The sequence below is a fragment of the Trachypithecus francoisi genome, unplaced genomic scaffold (genome assembly GCF_009764315.1).
Source record: "Trachypithecus francoisi isolate TF-2019V2 unplaced genomic scaffold, Tfra_2.0 Contig01603, whole genome shotgun sequence".
Taxonomy (NCBI): Eukaryota; Metazoa; Chordata; class Mammalia; order Primates; family Cercopithecidae; genus Trachypithecus; species Trachypithecus francoisi.
This window is the reverse complement of record NW_022681445.1, coordinates 2,323,836-2,340,854: the sequence shown is the minus strand read 5'-3', so window position 1 is coordinate 2,340,854 and position 17,019 is coordinate 2,323,836. Positions and strand designations below refer to the sequence as shown.

The 17,019-nt window shown below is 38.5% G+C and overlaps 1 protein-coding gene across 1 annotated transcript in view; it reads right to left on the bottom strand.

The window, feature by feature from the left end:
* Positions 1-8,687: 8,687 nt before the first annotated feature.
* ZFX (zinc finger protein X-linked) overlaps positions 8,688-17,019 on the bottom strand; it is a 67,683-nt gene continuing 59,351 nt past the window's right edge. The window contains 5 exon segments of the mRNA XM_033195579.1: positions 8,688-14,525; positions 15,655-15,795; positions 16,320-16,472; positions 16,832-16,861; positions 16,864-16,974. Coding sequence (XP_033051470.1) covers positions 13,342-14,525; positions 15,655-15,795; positions 16,320-16,472; positions 16,832-16,861; positions 16,864-16,974 — 1,619 coding nt within the window. The 3' untranslated portion in view covers positions 8,688-13,341.

Below are 17,019 nucleotides of genomic sequence, written 5' to 3'. Positions count from 1 at the left end.
AAAACTGATTCGATGTGGATTAAAGACATAAGTATGAAAAGTCAAACTGCAGAGCTTTAAAAAACTGATATCAGAGAATAACTTCATTACTATTAGGAAGAATTTCTTAAGACACACAAAATATAGTCATAAGGAAAAGATATCAATTTTACCATGTTATAATGATGAACTTATGTTAATCAAAAGACATAATACAGTAAAATGGCAAGCCACAGACCAAGGGAAGATATTTATAGGGATTTTAAAATTACATATATGGCCAGATATGGTGGCTCATACCTGTACAGCACTTTGGGAGGCCAAGGCAAGAGGATCACTTGAGCCCAGGAGTTTGAGACCAGCCGGGGCAACATGGTGAAACCCCATCTCTACCAAAAAAGAAAAAAATACAAAACTTAGCCAGGCGTAGTGGCATGCACCTGTGTTCCCAGTTACTCGGAAGGCTGAGGTGGGAGAGGTGGTTGAGCCCAGAAGGTAGATGTTGCAGTGAGCCGAGATTGCGCCACCACACTCCATCCAGCCTGGGTGACAGAGCAAGGCCCTGTCTCAAAAACTAACTAAATAAAATTACATATAACTGGCAAAGGACTAATATCAAGACTATATAAAGGGGCCAGGCATGGTAGCTCACACATGTGATCCCAGCTCTTTGATTGAGCCCAGGAGTTCGAGATCAGCCTGTGCAACATAGTGAGACCTTGTCTTTTAAAATAGATGATTGATTGATTGATTGATAGATAGATAGATGGATGTTTATGGATCAACAAGAAAAAGGTAAGCGATCCAATAGAAATGGGCCATTCATAGAAAATAGGCCAAAAATCTTACATAGGCTTGTCACAAAAGAGGAAACGTGAATAACCAATAAATATGTGAAAAGATGCTCAATAGTATTCATAATTAGGGATATGTTCATTAAAATCTCAATGTAAAATCTCAATGTAATATTCTTTTACATGCACAAAATTGGCAAAACTTAAAAGTGTGCCAATATTACAATGTTCTCATTGCTGCACATCCTCACCAAAACTCAATATTTTCCAATTTTACTGTGAAGAGTGTAAATTGGTCCATTTTGAAACAAAGCTTGGCATTGCACATGTGAACAAAAGTTCTCTGGAAAGGAATTTGGAGGAAAGATACTTTATTTCAGTGAATGGTTTGCAAACTAAGGAGAGGAAGGTTTCCCTGTAAAACAAAGGTGCTTTCCAGAGAACAAAAAGAGGGTTAGGTTCTCATAGCAAAAGTTCTTGACCAAGTTCCCAATCTAGTCTGTTCATACAAATAAAGGACTGAAACTTAGTTGTGATTCGTCAGTGAAGCTGACTTCTGATTGGTTGATACAGCTGAGTCCTGATAGAGGCAGGCAGGTAGGCTCTGATTCGTTGATTCAGGTGAGTTCTGGAGTCCCAAAGTTGAACAGAGGTGTGGATTTAGGGGTAATTCAAAGAATATGGGTGACCTCTAGTCAGCAAATGGCTGCTTGTCTCTGTTTTATTTTTATAATTTTTTTCCATTTTTTTTTTCCTATACCAGTTGGTTCACATCTATTTTAAATGTAGGCCCAGTTAGCCACTGGGGATCCATCTTGAATGATTGGCTCTCTCAGGTTCACATTTGTTCACGCACGTTAAATTTGAATAAGATCAGCAATGACATTCAGGGACAGTGGTGATGTCTGCTACAATAATGCTTTCATTCTTGCTCATTTAACAAAATATGTAACGTACAGGGAAAGGAAGAGATGGAGAACTCTAATCCAGCACTGTGTACCTAGCATTAAGACTTTTTCACATGCTTCTTTATTTAAAGTTGAGGCAAAGAAGGTACTCAGAATGCTGTTATTCTGTGAAAGGAAATTTCTGGCTGAAGTTCCTTCTACTAGGGAGAAATAAATCAGGAGCACTGTTACTCCATCAGGACAGGCTGCACATTTACACACTATCACTCTCTTGCTTCTTTTTTTCTTTTTTTCTTCAGCAATCCCACCACTGGGGACATACCTTGCTTCTCTCTTCAAGAGACATCCGTTTCAAACATTTAAATTTTTTGGTACAATAATGATCACACGCTGGGGCACGGGATTAAAGGGATTCTTTCTTCTTGGTGCCATTTTATGATGACAAGACAAATCCAAGAGACATTATATGTGAAAAATAGAAATTCCAAAGAAGCAAAATGCCAGTAGGAGAAGTAATAATTACACACAAGATGTAAGAAAACTTCTTTAGCTGAAGAGAGACTTAACAGAAAGAAAGAAATCAGCAAATAACAAATCCCAGATGTGATTAGAAGTACACACAAACACGCGCATGCACACACCTCTAGATAGATCCTAGTGACCTTTCTGAGTTCTAAAGACAAAGGAAAATTCATATGAACTTCAGGAAACAAAAGAGGAGGCATCGGAGTTCTCATAACACTGAAGTTGGAAAACAATGAAACATCTATAAACTGTGAAAGAAAAGAGACTGTGAACAAAAGTTTATACCTACTAAGATCATTTGTCAAGGCAAAAATAGATGTTTTGGGGTAGTCAAGGTTTTAGAATATACAACCACATACCAAATATGAAGTAACAAACGAAGTGTACATCAACCAAACGAAAATTTATTCAGCACAGAGATGTCAAATGGGGAAAGATGAAATGGACAAGAAACAGCTGTAGCCAAAAATTCTGCAGTGTACACTTATGTCTAATTATAACATGAGATTTTTTAATATAAGAGATAAGAAAGGATTGAAATAGAAAACATATCAAAGTAGAATTCAAGACCAAATACATTAAAGAGGACAAAAATATCCTGTAAAACATACAGTCATAAATAAGATCTGTCAAACATCTATGAAACAAAAATCAATCGAAACCAAATACATAAAGCAAAACTTTAAGTACAGGGAAATTCCATAAAACTCCCTTATAGTGGGATATTTTGATATTTTTTCAAAAATTAAAAATCAAATAGTCGCCAGGCACGGTGACCCATGCCTGTAATCCCAGAACTTTGGGAGGTTTAGGTGGGAGGCTCGCTTGAGCCCAGGAGTTTGAGACCAGCCTGGGCAACATAGCGAGAACCTGTCTCAAAAAAATAAAAATAAAAAAACTCAAGTAGTCAAAAAATAGCAAGGATATGGGATATAAAGGATCTGAATAAACAAGCTCAGTTTTATCTATAAGCTTATACCTATAAATGTAAAGATACATGTTACACTATATCTGTGTTGTATTTTCCAAAAAATTATGTCTTGCCTAAAAGGAAAACTTCAAAAATTCAAAAAAAAAAAAAAAATGTAGAGGTTATACAGGCCATACTTTGAACTCAAACCAACAAAACTAGAGATCAAGGCTACAGGGATTAATAAGAATGTTTACTACTTGAAAGTTAAACTCTACTGTAAATAGGGAATCAAAACAGATGTAAAACTATCTAGAATACAAAAAAGGACAACTCATATACAGTGGCCTATAGCTAAAGTTGTATACCAAAGGAAATACACAAGTTTCAAGGATTTCCTTTAAAATAAATGAAAATTAATGAAATATGAGACATCAGACATTTTGATTAGACAGTAAAATATACCAGAAGAAAATAGGAAAAGAAAATAAGCCAGGCACGGTGGCTCACACCTGTAATCCTAACACTTTGGGAGGGGGATGCAGGTGGATCGCTTGAGTTCAGGAGTTTGAGACCAGCCTGGGCAACATGATAAGACCCTGTCTCTACCAAAAAAATATAAAAGTTAGCTGGGCATGCTGGTGCGTGCCTGTGGTCCCAGCTACTCAGGAGGCTAAGGTGGGAGAATCACTTGAGCCCAGCAGCTCAAGGCTGCAGTGAGCTGTGATCACACCACTGCACTCTAGCCTTGGCAACAGAGTGAGACATTGTCTAAAAAAAAAAAAAAAAGTATAACAATGAAAGACAAAATTAAGTAGAAAACCAAAAAATATAAAGAATAAAACAGCAGTTTCTTTGACACTACCTATGAAATAGCAAAACCTCTGAAAGCCACTTAAAGAAATATGAGCCAGGCACAGCGGCTCACACCTGTAATCCCAGCACTTTAGGAGGCTGAGGCAGGTGGATCACCTGAGGTCAGGAGTTCGAGACCAGCCCGGCCAACATGGTGAAACATCATCTCTACTAAAAACACAAAAATTAGCCAGGCATGTTGGCATGTGCCTGTAATCCCAGCTACTCTGCAGGCTGAGGCAGGAGAATCGCTTGAAGCTGGGAGGCAGAGGTTGCAGTGAGCTGAGATCACACCACTGCACTCCAGCCTGGGCGACAAAGCAAGACTCCATCTCAAAAAAAAAAAAAAAAAGAGAAAAGAAATATGACAGCAAACAAAACATATAACATTTAAGATGAGAAAGGAGATGCAACCAGAAATGCAAGAGAATAAAATGAGACTGTTAAATAATAAAATATTGTATATCTATGGCAATAAACTGCAAATCTAGAACAGTGGTTCAAATCTTGGCTACACATTGTAATCACCTGAGGAACTTGAAAAATTACTGTCTGAGACCCATTCCCACCTGGCTCTGGGAAGTTCAAAGGCTGCCCCGTTTGATTTTATGACCGAAATTGAGAACCACTGAATTCTTAGAGGGCTTGGACTGCGTGGTCCATGGACCACAGCATCAGTATCACCAGGGAGCTTGCAGGAAGTGCACAGTCACAAGCCCCACTCTAGACTCACTGAATCAGAATGAGCATTTTCACAGTATCCCCCAGATGATGCATATGCACATTAATACATGAGAAGTATTGATCTAGAGAAAATGGATGATTTTCAAAAATACCAGATCTTAAGAAGAAAAGCTGATAGGCTAATTAATGTAGACGAGATCAGAAAAGTCAAGGCCTCCCATTTTATTTTATTGATTGATTGAGTCGAAGTTTTGCTCTTGTTGCCCAGGCTGGAGTGCAATGGCATGATCTTGGCTCACTGCAATGCGGCCCAGGTTCCCAGGTTCAAACAATTCTCCTGCCTCAGCCTCTCAGAAAGTAGAAAGTAGCCGGGACCACGGGCGCACCACCACGCCCAGCTAATTTTTGTATTTTTAGTAGAGGCAGCATTTCACCATGTCGGCCAGGCTAGTCTCCAACTCCTGACCTCAAGTGATCCACCCTCCAAGTGCTGGGATTACAGGTGTGCGCCACAGCCGCCTGGCCCCAAGACCTACCATTTATAAAGAGGCATCAGACCCAAATGCTTTCACAACTGAGTTCTATCTGATCTTCAGGGATTAATAATGCTTCTAGTATTTATTTATTTATTTGTTTGTTTGTTTGTTTGTTTATTGAGACGGAGTCTCGCTCTGTCGCCCAGGCTGGAGTGCAGTGGCCAGATCTCAGCTCACTGCAAGCTCCGCCTCCCGGGTTCACGCCATGCTCCTGCCTCAGCCTCCCGAGTAGCTGGGAATACAGGTGCCGCCACCTCGCCCGGCTAGTTTTTTGTATTTTTAGTAGAGACGGGGTTTCACCGTGTTAGCCAGGATGGTCTCGATCTCCTGACCTCGTGATCCGCCCGTCTCGGCCTCCCAAAGTGCTGGGATTACAGGCTTGAACCACCGCGCCCGGCCCTTGCTTCTAGTTTTTAAACTATTGGAGATTGTAGAAAAGTTTCCAAGTTTATTTTTTAGAGCTAGAGTTAAATTAATATGCAAACTAATTAGTATTAGTCTTGGCCGGGGGCGGTGGCTCACGCCTGTAATCCCAGCACTTTGGGAGGCCGAAGTGGGCAGATACCTGAGGTCAAGAGTTCAAGACCACCCTGGCCACCATGGTGAAACCCCGTCTCTACTAAAAATACAAAAATCAGCTGGGCGTGGTGGAGCATGCCTGTAATCCCAGCTACTCGGGAGGCTGAGGCAGGAGAATCGTCTGAGTCCAGGAGGTGGAGGTTGCAGTGAGCCGAGATCTCGCCACTGCACTCAAGCCTGGGCAACAGAGTGAGACTCCGTCTCAAAAACAAACAAACAAAAAAATGCATGTGTTCTGAATTAAAAATCCCAGTGAGGCTTTTTTTTTTTTTTTTTTATTTTATTTATTTATTTATTTTTTATTATACTTTAAGTTCTAGGGTACATGTGCATGACGTTTATATCATGTATAACTCCCCAATGCAATCCCTCCCTCCTCCCCCCTCCCCATGATAGGCCCCAGTGTGTGATGTTCCCCTTCCCGAGTCCAAGTGATCTCATTGTTCAGTTCCCACCTATGAGTGAGAACATGCGGTGTTTGGTTTTCTCCCAGTGAGGCTTTTAAGGGAAACTGGGTAAAATGATTTTCATGTTCCTATGGAATAAGGGTCAAGAAAACTACAAAAAAGAACTAAAGAGGGACTTGCCTTCTGGTCCCCAGGGTACTGTGAGAAAAACAATATGGCATTGGCACAAGAATGACAAACAGATCAGTAAAACAAAATAGACTTCAGAAATAAATCCAAGGATATATATGATGACCACATAAAGTGTAATTTCAGCTCATGAGGGTAAAGGGTGACTTACTTAACAAACAGTACTGGAATAGGTAGCTCTCTATCCAAGAGAAAACAGAAACTAGATGCCCTACCAAACAATATATTTTTAAAAAATTTTTTTGAGATGGGGTCTCACTCTGTCACCTAGGCTGGAGTGCAGTGGCACGATCGTAGTTCACCATAGCCTTGAATTCTTGGGCTCAAGCTATCTTCCCACTTCAGTCTCCAGAGTAGCTGGGACAACAGGTGCATGCCACCTTGCCCAGGTTTTTTTTTTTTCAAAATAGTTTTTAAAATCACCGTTGGATCTGCTAAACTAAATTTTAATTACATAAAAATCCAATCAAAACAATAAAAATATAGGAAGAAAATCTAGGCATATATTTGTAGAACCTTGCAGTAGAAAATACCTTTTTAAGCAGAACAAGAAACACCAGGAATCACAAAGGGAAAAAAAAAAATTTGATTACACGAATATTAAAGATTTTTATATATGAAAAGATTACATAAGCAATAACAAGATAAATCATGGACTACAAAAATGTGCAGCAAATGTATTAGAAAGTTAATAGGCTTAATGTACAAAGAACTCCAAAGAGAAAATGGGGCACAGGATTTGAACAGTTAATTTATGAGAGCGACAACTTAAAGTGCTATTATATATATTATATATAAAAGTATTAAAAAAACTCCACTAGGAGTCACGTCAAAGCAAATTGAAACAGTGGTGACATAGTCTTTATTTTTTTAACCTGTGAGATTAGCTGTAACACTCACTGTTTGAAAGGCTGAGGGGAACAAACTCTCCCATATACTGGTGTAGACACATGAATTACATTTGATGTTTGAAAAGAAAATCCCTGAACCCAGAATAGAATTGATATTGTGGTTACAAGACAGATCAAAGATTTATGTGTATGGACTAAGATTAGAAGAGAACAAAGACAAGCAATCCCTTTAATAAAGGTGGTGGCCTTGTGGATTATGATTTTCCCAATTTTTGTTACAAAAGCATGCAATAAAAATAACTTGCAAGATTTCCATCTTTGTATAGTAAGTACATTTGCCCTTTAAAAATTAATTTTCTGAAGAACAACCAAAGCATACTGCCTTGAGAGAGAAAGGAACTTTAGGAAGTCTGCCACAGCCACCACTTCAAGGGGGAACAGTAAAAATCAGTAAAAGTGGACATAAACATGCAAGGCTACTGGGGAAAACCTCACATGTGGCTAGTGTGCCAGTGCCAGAGGGCAATCCAGAATTGGACTAACCTTTATTAGGATGACATAAGGAAACTCTTCTCCCCCTTTTCCTGTGTCCTAGCCTGGGAGGGCTGGAGTAGATGCTCCCTTTCTCTGATGAGAGAACTAGTCTCTTGATAGCTCACAAAGGAGTGGAAGGTAGGCCCCACACCTTCAAATGACTGGCTACATCAGTCAAGGCCTACATTGGAGGGAAATAGATTGGAAACAAGCTCATCTCAGCCTCCAGGTCTCCCAGTCCAGCCTTACTAGAATAAATCACACACCTAATTGGTGGTTTCTGGTCTATTTTCAATGTGGTTGGAACTCAGGAGGGGAGGACAGGTGACTAGAACCTTCAAAACCCCAACAGATGGCTTTGCAATACCTCTCTTACTTCAAATAATCTCAGACAAAAGGAAATGGGTTCTGCATTTAAAAGCAGAAACTGGCCTCTTAGAAAGCAAAATAATATAGGTCTAGTTAACTATTCTATAATTTTAGTCGATGTGTTTAGATACTTCTGTGGTAGTTCGCATAGCCAAATGACATGGAGAAGTCCTGAGCAAGTTTTCAGTAGCCAAGTCTCCTAGTGGCTTTACAGTCTCAACAGGTCACTGTAATGCCAGATCCTTTGTGTCCACCAATACCAGCAATACAAGTAACAGGGGAGACCAACTGAATAGGAAAAACCAAGTAAAGGAAAGTAATTCTTGATTTTGACCTCAAACGTGATGGACTGAGTATTTCCATCAGAGGTCAGAACATGATTTTGAAATCCAAGTTGGTACAGATGCTACGCCTATATGCACCAGTGATATGTTCCTTGGTGCTATTATTAGTGTTGAACTACTGAAGGGAGTCGAATCACCTCCAGCAAGTTGGGAATTCATTAACTGTGTGATTTAAATCTCATTTCGAGTGTGTACCTTGTCTATAGCCAACACTCCACTAGGGTAACTTAAAACAAAATAGTAATTTATTTACAATAGCAAAGATGTCAAAAATAACAGGAACAATATATAACAAATCCAAGATTTTTATGAAAAAGGCAAACAATATATACACGAAACCAAAGATGAAACAAAATCCATAGGGTAAACTTAATTTGACCTTAACTAAACAGTTACAGAATGTGGCAAAATGGTTTATTATGATTTACTTAAGTAACCCTGGGCCAGTTAAACACACACACACACCCACACACACACACTCTTTTTCAGCCCTTCTCTTTTAAATGCTGAATCTTCCTCTGAACTCAATTTACCTTTGAGGAATGTAACTATGGGAGGCCACACAAGATTTAGGAAGTGCAGGCTATTTACATGTGCGCTAAAGGTATACTTGTTGACTTGGCAGGCTTACACTTTTAAAACAACAAACGGAAAGTATCAACCGTCTGGGTCGTATTTTTCTCTCACTGTTCATTTCTGATTTTTTGTGATTTTCTTATCTACCACACAAAATGTTGAACCAGTCATCTTTTAGGTTCCTCAAGTGCTCTCAAAGTGTTTCCCAAGTTTGAAGAGGCATCAGAATCACTTGGAGAACATGTTAAAACAAAGATCGCTGGGTCCCACGCCAGTTTCCCAATTCAGTAGGACTAGGGTGGGGCTGAGAATTTGTATCTTTAACAAAGTCCCAGGAGATTAAGACGCTGCCAATGCTGCCCGGCCACACTTTGAAAACCACTGCTCTGAAAGACTGTCCCTTTAAGATACTGATTGGCCATGTTTTTCCTTACATGAATGCTAGAATTTGTGGGAAATGAAATTGTTAATACTGGGAATCCCACAGAATACAGCAGCACGTTATCTGACTTGTTGGATCACAGACAGGTTAGGTGTCATTTTTTAGGTGTTCCGTTACAAAAGTTTTTCAGCATGCTATGGTTTTGTCTGATTTACGGCTCTGGACAGTGACATTCACCACGTTCCCTTCGTCATTTACTTAAAATTTTGATTTATTGTTTCAACTATTAGGCAAACATTTGTTTGTTCATACAGTTGGAAGAACTGCAGAATCTTGTCTATAAAATCAAAGATGGCACAACTCTCTCTCTCTTTTGACTCCTGACATTTACTTAACTGCCGATTTTTAACTGTGGCAATGACCATTCTCTAGTATGTTAGCGTCTACTAGAGTCCTCTAAACTGGGCACCAAGTGGTAACTCGAGGGCACGATTTCTGCTGTGGAGGTGGTAACAGTACCCACTGATTAAATATGCTGTAAATTAACACTGAACTTTAAGTGCTCTCAAAAACCACTTTATGCATGGGTAATTTATCTCAGGGGATCTGGAGATGTTAATAAAACAAATCCTTTATGAAGATAAAAGAAAAACTGAATTCCAAGGACATGCTCATCAAAGGACTCACCAATTACCTCTTAACTTCTCTGAAATATTACTTGCAAATTCACAGAACTGAAATGTTACCAGTATTTGCATCCAGTCACAAAATTCAAAGCAATCAAGCACTTTGCATTCCACTGCTGTGAAAAAGGAATTAAGAAATGGGGGGATGAAAATAACCCACTGCTTTTGATGTTTATTAGGTTTACAAAAACTGTACATTTTTTTTTTTCCTTAAGAAAAAGCATTAACTTAGTACTGGTATCAAATAGACTAAACATTCAATAACAGGAAAATATTCTGATTTTTATTTTTGCACGTTATTCTCAAGTACACAATTACAATAATGTCACACATCCCTATATGATTTTCTTTTTATGTATTTTACTTTCTTTACAAAGTGTACAGAGGGAGGGACATACAATATTTAATAGGATATTTCTACAGAACAATAACTTATATTATGTCCTTGTAAAAATCTGTACCTCTTTAAAACATTTAACTGAAACATCCATTTTTTTTAGCTTTGCTAATCAAAATTGTTTTAAGAATTAAAACTAGGTTGTAACTAATGTCAGTACATAACAGTGACTACACTTTCATTTTCTCTTTATACAGACAAATGTTTTATCATATTCACTTGACCAAACCCTTAAATACCTTTTAAAGGTTTTAATATTGTGCTTTAAAAGAAAAGAACTGTGTATGATTCCAGAGTATGTAAGAGAAATATAAAATGTGTGAAGTGTTGTGTTCTTTATCTTTCAGTTTATTTAAAAAAAAGACCCAATCATTATATTTTCTGTATTAATTTTATAGGATTTAAAATTAATACATTTCACTTTCATTTAAGTGTTTTTACATTATTTCTGGGAAAATAAAAATTAAGGGAGATTTTAAAGGTTCTCACAAAAAAACAGACAGAGCTTTCAAGAATCGCAGGGCAATGAATCATGGATCACAAAATTGTAAGTTACTTTAAAAAAAAACACACACACATTATAGGGGCCAAGAAGGTACAGGAATTTCCTATACGATAGGCTAGGAAAACCCTGCCTTGACTTTGACTGGCATTTGGGCTAGAGTTCACACCTGCCTAAAGCACTTGATTTAAAACTAGACTAAATCAGTCTAGCACTTCAGGTTTGCCAAACACCAAATATTTTTATTTCTAACCCTAAAAATATAACTCTTGAATACAAACATCAATGGCAAAGAGAAAGATGAAAGGTAAAAACCTAAGCACACAGGGGACGGAGCACCATAATGAGGTGGCAAGGCAGCTATCGGGTAGGAAGACGATTTCTAAATATCCTACAATGTGCTAGATGCATATGGACCAATAGCCAACTGAAGGGACCCCAAAAACTGTTTTCTGTTCTCCAAGATTCGTCTTAACACAACCAAGTTCTAATTAACCGAGTTTGTTTTATGACTGTATGACACTGATTCAGACCTATGTGGTGTCTTAAGTGTGGTGGCTCACGCCTGTAATCCCAGCACTTTGGAAGGCTGAGGCAGGTGGATCACGAGGTCAGGGTCCAAGACCAGCCTGGCCAAGATGGTGAAACCCCATCTTTACTAAAAATACAAAATACAAAAAATTAGCCAGGCGTGGTGGCGGGCGCCTGTAATCCCAGCTACTCGAGAGGCTGAGGCAGATAACTGCTTGACCCCAGGAAGCAGAGGTTGCAGTGAGCCAAGATCGTGCCACTGCAGTCCAGCCTGGGCAACAGAGCAAGACTCCGTCTTAAAAAAAAAAACAACAAAAAAACCTTTGGAAGACTTAGTGATGTTCCACATAAGGCCTCAGACTTTCCTTATCTACTTAAAACACATCTTGACCTTTTAATCAAAGCCAACTTGAGTGTTAAGTTTTTAAGTTTGCTGACTGTAACTGTCTGAGAAATAACAGATCGGCCTGCACTTGCCGAGTGTGAAGTCATAATTAGCACCTGGTTCTCTGGCCCACAGAGCCATCGCTGCTTTTCCATCCCCTCACTAGGTAAGACAGAGTTCCCTCTCGGGCTTCTCAAAGAGAACTGTGGGAGTCATGTCTGGATACTCATTTGCTTTTCAGAAAAATATAAAGACATGGAGCTGAAACTGTATGAAACCATTCTACCTAGAAACATCTTAACCTCTATTTTTCAATTACCAAAGATATTTAAAAGAAAATATCTTTACTCTTTAAAAATACTAGTGTCCTTATTTTCCTTCTAATTCTTCACCTGAGTAATCTCTCTGAAGAGCATGACTTACAAAATGCTCTCATGCATCCCTGGATCTTTCATGTTACTGTAAATTTAATACTTTTCATTATAGATTTTAAACAACTACTGTAACTTGGGGTTGTGTGTATAAATATATAAAATAAGCAATACACACAGGTACATGATATATATGTGTATATATATAATTCGGGGTACATTTACATACATAAAGTTGCAAAAGATCCTATAAGCCATGAGTTACCTCTAGGAGATTCCAAAATGCAGTCCTCAGTAAATGTCATTTGTAGCACAAACCATTCCAAGACGAAGCCACACAGACAGAATAATCAAAATACAACATGATCAAGCATAATTTTTCAATAAGGTTTTCTAAAAGTTTGCTATGCTGACAAAAGATGTAAATAATCCAAAGAAAACCAAAGTAATATATTTGAAAAGTAAACACGAACCCAGCCACTGCTCTTAAGCAAAGCCAGGCACGCAAAAGCTCAAACGGAAACTTTCACTGTCAAGTGGTCTGAAAATATGAAGTAAATGACTTCCATGTTATGATAATTAGACCTGACTGTAAAATCTCCCATTTATATTAGTAGATGTCTCTGACAATTTTATTGTGAGAAATGTATGGGGAAGGAAAATGAGTCACATGAATACTTTCAGAGTTACCAATATAAAGTTACCTTAAGTTAATGGTCTTAGAAGAGTACCATCAAGGTAAGCAAGGTAAATATTTAAATAAATATAAAATTCTAAGATATAAAAATTCGGTATAGAATCAGGGATTACTTTATTAAAAGTAACTAGCATGTTGCCAGTTTTCCCCATTTATTAAACAAACTGAATAGAATTCAGAACACACTACTGAACAAAATGTATATTAAAAAAAGTCAACTAGAAGCAATAATTCTATTTGTACACAGCATAAATCAATATACAGTATTGTATATGAACGAGACTGATTGGCTTTAAAATGAATTTTCTGCTTCAAGGCCAATATCTCTACAAACGTCTGTAGAAGTATTGTTAGGGCAGGCCAACTTCTTTATGATGTCTCATTATGTGCTGGTTCTTTTCTGAAGGTCTTCGGAAGCCTTTCTTGCAGTACTCACACCGGTGAGGATAGTCTTTCGTGTGAATGGAAATAACGTGCCGTTTAAAGCCTGAGGCATCTGTAGTGCTATACTCACAGTACTCACACTGATACACTTTCCTGCCACTGTGTGTCTTCATATGCTTTTTAAGCTCATTCTGTTGCCTAAATCCCTTTCTACATCTCTTGCACCTAAATGGAAGATCCTTTGTGTGAACTGAGAGAATATGGCGACTTAGAACAAACGGATCTGCAATCTTAAAGTCACAATGTCTACACTGGTGCATTTTTTTGCCCTTGTGGGCAGCCACGTGTTTCTTGAGTTCTGAAGGCCTATGAAAGCCTTTATCACACATGTCACACTTATGGGGGTAGTCTTTCGTGTGAACTGAAATTATGTGTCGTTTCAAATCACTTGAGTTCGAACTCTTGTGGTCGCAATGCAAACACTGGTGTGTTTTGCTTTCTTGGTGGATAAGAGCATGTTGCTGCACCTCTTTGGTATCCGAGAAAGTCAGAAGACAAATGTCACACTTGAATGGCATCTCTTTACTATGCTTAGTTTTGACATGTGTTTTCAAGTTAGAAGAGTCTGCAGACCTATATTCGCAGTACTGGCACTGGTACGGCTTCTCCCCAGTATGGATTCTCATGTGCTTTTTGAGCTCTGAGGGGTGACGAAAACCCTTACCACACTCCACGCAAATATGAGGAAAGTTCTTGCTGTGGACCGCCAAGAGGTGGCGATTCAGTAACCCTTGTTCAGCTGTCTCGTATTCACAGAATTTACACTTGTGCATTTTGTTGGCTCCTTTTTCCTTATGCACCATTTTGTGAGTAAACAAAGCCCCTGCATGAGAGAAATGCTTCCCACACTCATCGCATTCTATGGCCTTCTCTGCCTTGCTGGTCAGCTTGTGGCTCTCCAGGTGGTTGTGTAAACTTATCTTCTTGTTGGTAGTGTAATCACAGTCAGTACAGCGGTATTTCTTCTTGGCAAGGTGTTCAGGATGGTTTTTCATGTGCCTTTTCAAAAAACCTCTCGACTTAAACTTCTTCCCACAAATCATGCAAGGATAGACAGTCAAAGGATGTCCATCAGGGCCAATAATTATTGCTAAGAAAGGAAAAGAAAGGAGTATGAGTGCTCAAACCAAGTTCTGTTCCAGTTTCTTTGCGAATGTAAAGTGTGGGTTCTGACCACTGTTGGCCAAGGACTCCTAAATTGGACTATTTGCTACTTAACATTCCTTTTACTGTTTTTCAACACAAGAGATATAGCAACCTAGGCATAGAGAAAATGGTCTGGAAACTTCACTCATGAGGACTGTACCACCTTCACTCCCTCTAGTTTAATAAAATTAATGAATACGTAACTTTTATCAATTAGTGATTAAACCTACAGCAATTCAGAAATTGGTGGAAAACTGGCTGGGCATGGTGGCTCATGCCTGTAATCCCAGCACTTTGGGAGGTCGAGGCAGGCAGATCCCCTGAACTCAGGAGTTCAAGACCAGCCTGACCAACATAACATGCTGAAAACCCGTCTCTATTAAAAATATGAAAATGAGTGGGGCATGGTGGCACACATCTGTAATTCCAGCCACTTGGAAGGCTGAGGCAGGAGAATCACTTGTACCCAGGAGGCAGAGGTTGCAGTGTGAGTTGAGATCACGCCACTGCACTCCAGCCTGGGCGAGAGAGCAAGATTCTGCCTCAAAAAAAATAAATAAACTGGTGGAATATTATTCATAAAAATAAACTTTGATGACAAAAATTTCCACTGTTTATTCCAAAAAACATAACTTACATTAACTTACAGCAAAATTTAAACCCATAAAATTTTTAATACACAAATCATCATACAAGAATAGGAATGTCGTATGAACTAAAGTACTTATCCTGCTGCTCTGTAAATTATGCCTGCTTTATGCTGACATAGATTCTCTATATTTATTTACAAAGTTAATGCTTATAACATATTTGAGGGATTTCATTCCATGTACACATAAAAATCATCCAAGTTTTGAATTTTTCTCATCCATGTTTCTCAGTCATGTACTGTTTCTTTTTATCTAAGGTAAATCATTCATGAATATCACTGAATTCTGAAAATTATATTTTCAAGTTCAATAGACAAAGCTACATATGGTCTAGCAGCTAAAATGCCATTGTGACACCCCTGTGGATACATACTAGAGCTTCCTCTGAGAGCACGCTGCGCCATGGAACTCGTGCGCCCTCACCTGTTTGGTACTGCCTGGAATCAGGTCTTCTCCTTTTCTTTGGTTTTTGTTTAGCCAGTCTGCCGAGGCCAGCAGACTCATCTATGTGCAAGAGGGCACTTGCAGTGCCATTCCGGTTTTCAATTCCATCAGAATTATTACCTAACAATGTGTATTAAAAAACAAAATTATACAGTATTATAAATTTTAAAGATTAGGAATTCTTTATTAACTACAACAACGAAAAGTAAGCCATGATACTCATGAATGACAGAAATTCCCCATTCTAGGTCATGGGTTTTATGAGCACATTTATTATCGTGAGACCGTAGGAAACGCCTAGCTTCCAAAGCTAAAAAACGCATGTCAGCATTTTTGCCCCATGGACTCCTTTGTCTCCCAAAATGAAAAAGTCATGGGCCAAATATAATCAAGATGAAAACTTTCAGCTTGAAGCCTGTGTACTTCTTGCAGTACTTCCTTCTACATAATATACACATGAAGGAAATTCCTGTTAAAAATAAAGACAAAATGTAGACTTTATACTCTAATTCAATTCAAATAATCCTTACAGGACACTGGTATTTCAGACTTCTGAAACCTAAGACTACAGAAACCATTTTTCAATCATGGATTCATGTTCAAGAACCAACTTCTTCAATGCTAAGAGGTGCTGGGCAACTTACCATAAGCTGCTGCCCATGCGATCGGCATGAAAGTTTTGATTTCATTGTCGTCCATTTGCTGCTCATGCACAGCGGCAGCTGCCGCTGCTGCAGCAGCGTCCTCCTCTCCTACAATCACTTCCATATAAACTTCGTCAGCGATTTCAGCAACATCTAAGTAGAAAGTTACAAAAACTTCTGTGACCAGGTTTACAGAGATTACAGGAAACATGTTTTTATTTGAATTCAGTTAATAGACAAAATGGAAAGAAGGTCCAATATTACATACCTAGAACATAGCTTTCACGTAGTAAGCACTCAATAATATTTGTTGAATGAATCATTCGCTTCTTGCTTTCACCATAACTTGGTTTTAAAGCAACATTATAAGCATACATAAAAGAGTCACTGATGTTTCCCTTGGAATGTAGTAGCATAATCATCTCTAAAATAATGCTACTTATTTCAAACGCTGGTCACTGAAAAGCTCCAGAAACATAAAATTTTCTCCCACAAAAAGGCCACCTACTTACTTAAATCTTCATCTTCTGGCTGAGAGTCATGACAGTCATATAAACCATCTTTTCCCTGGGAACACGAATACTGCTGTTCTGATCAAGCAGTTCAACTCCATGATCATTCTCAGGCTCACTCTCCACAATGTCTACAGTTCCACCTATCGAGAAGAAGACAGTTTCAATAATGTATTTGAAAACTTCAT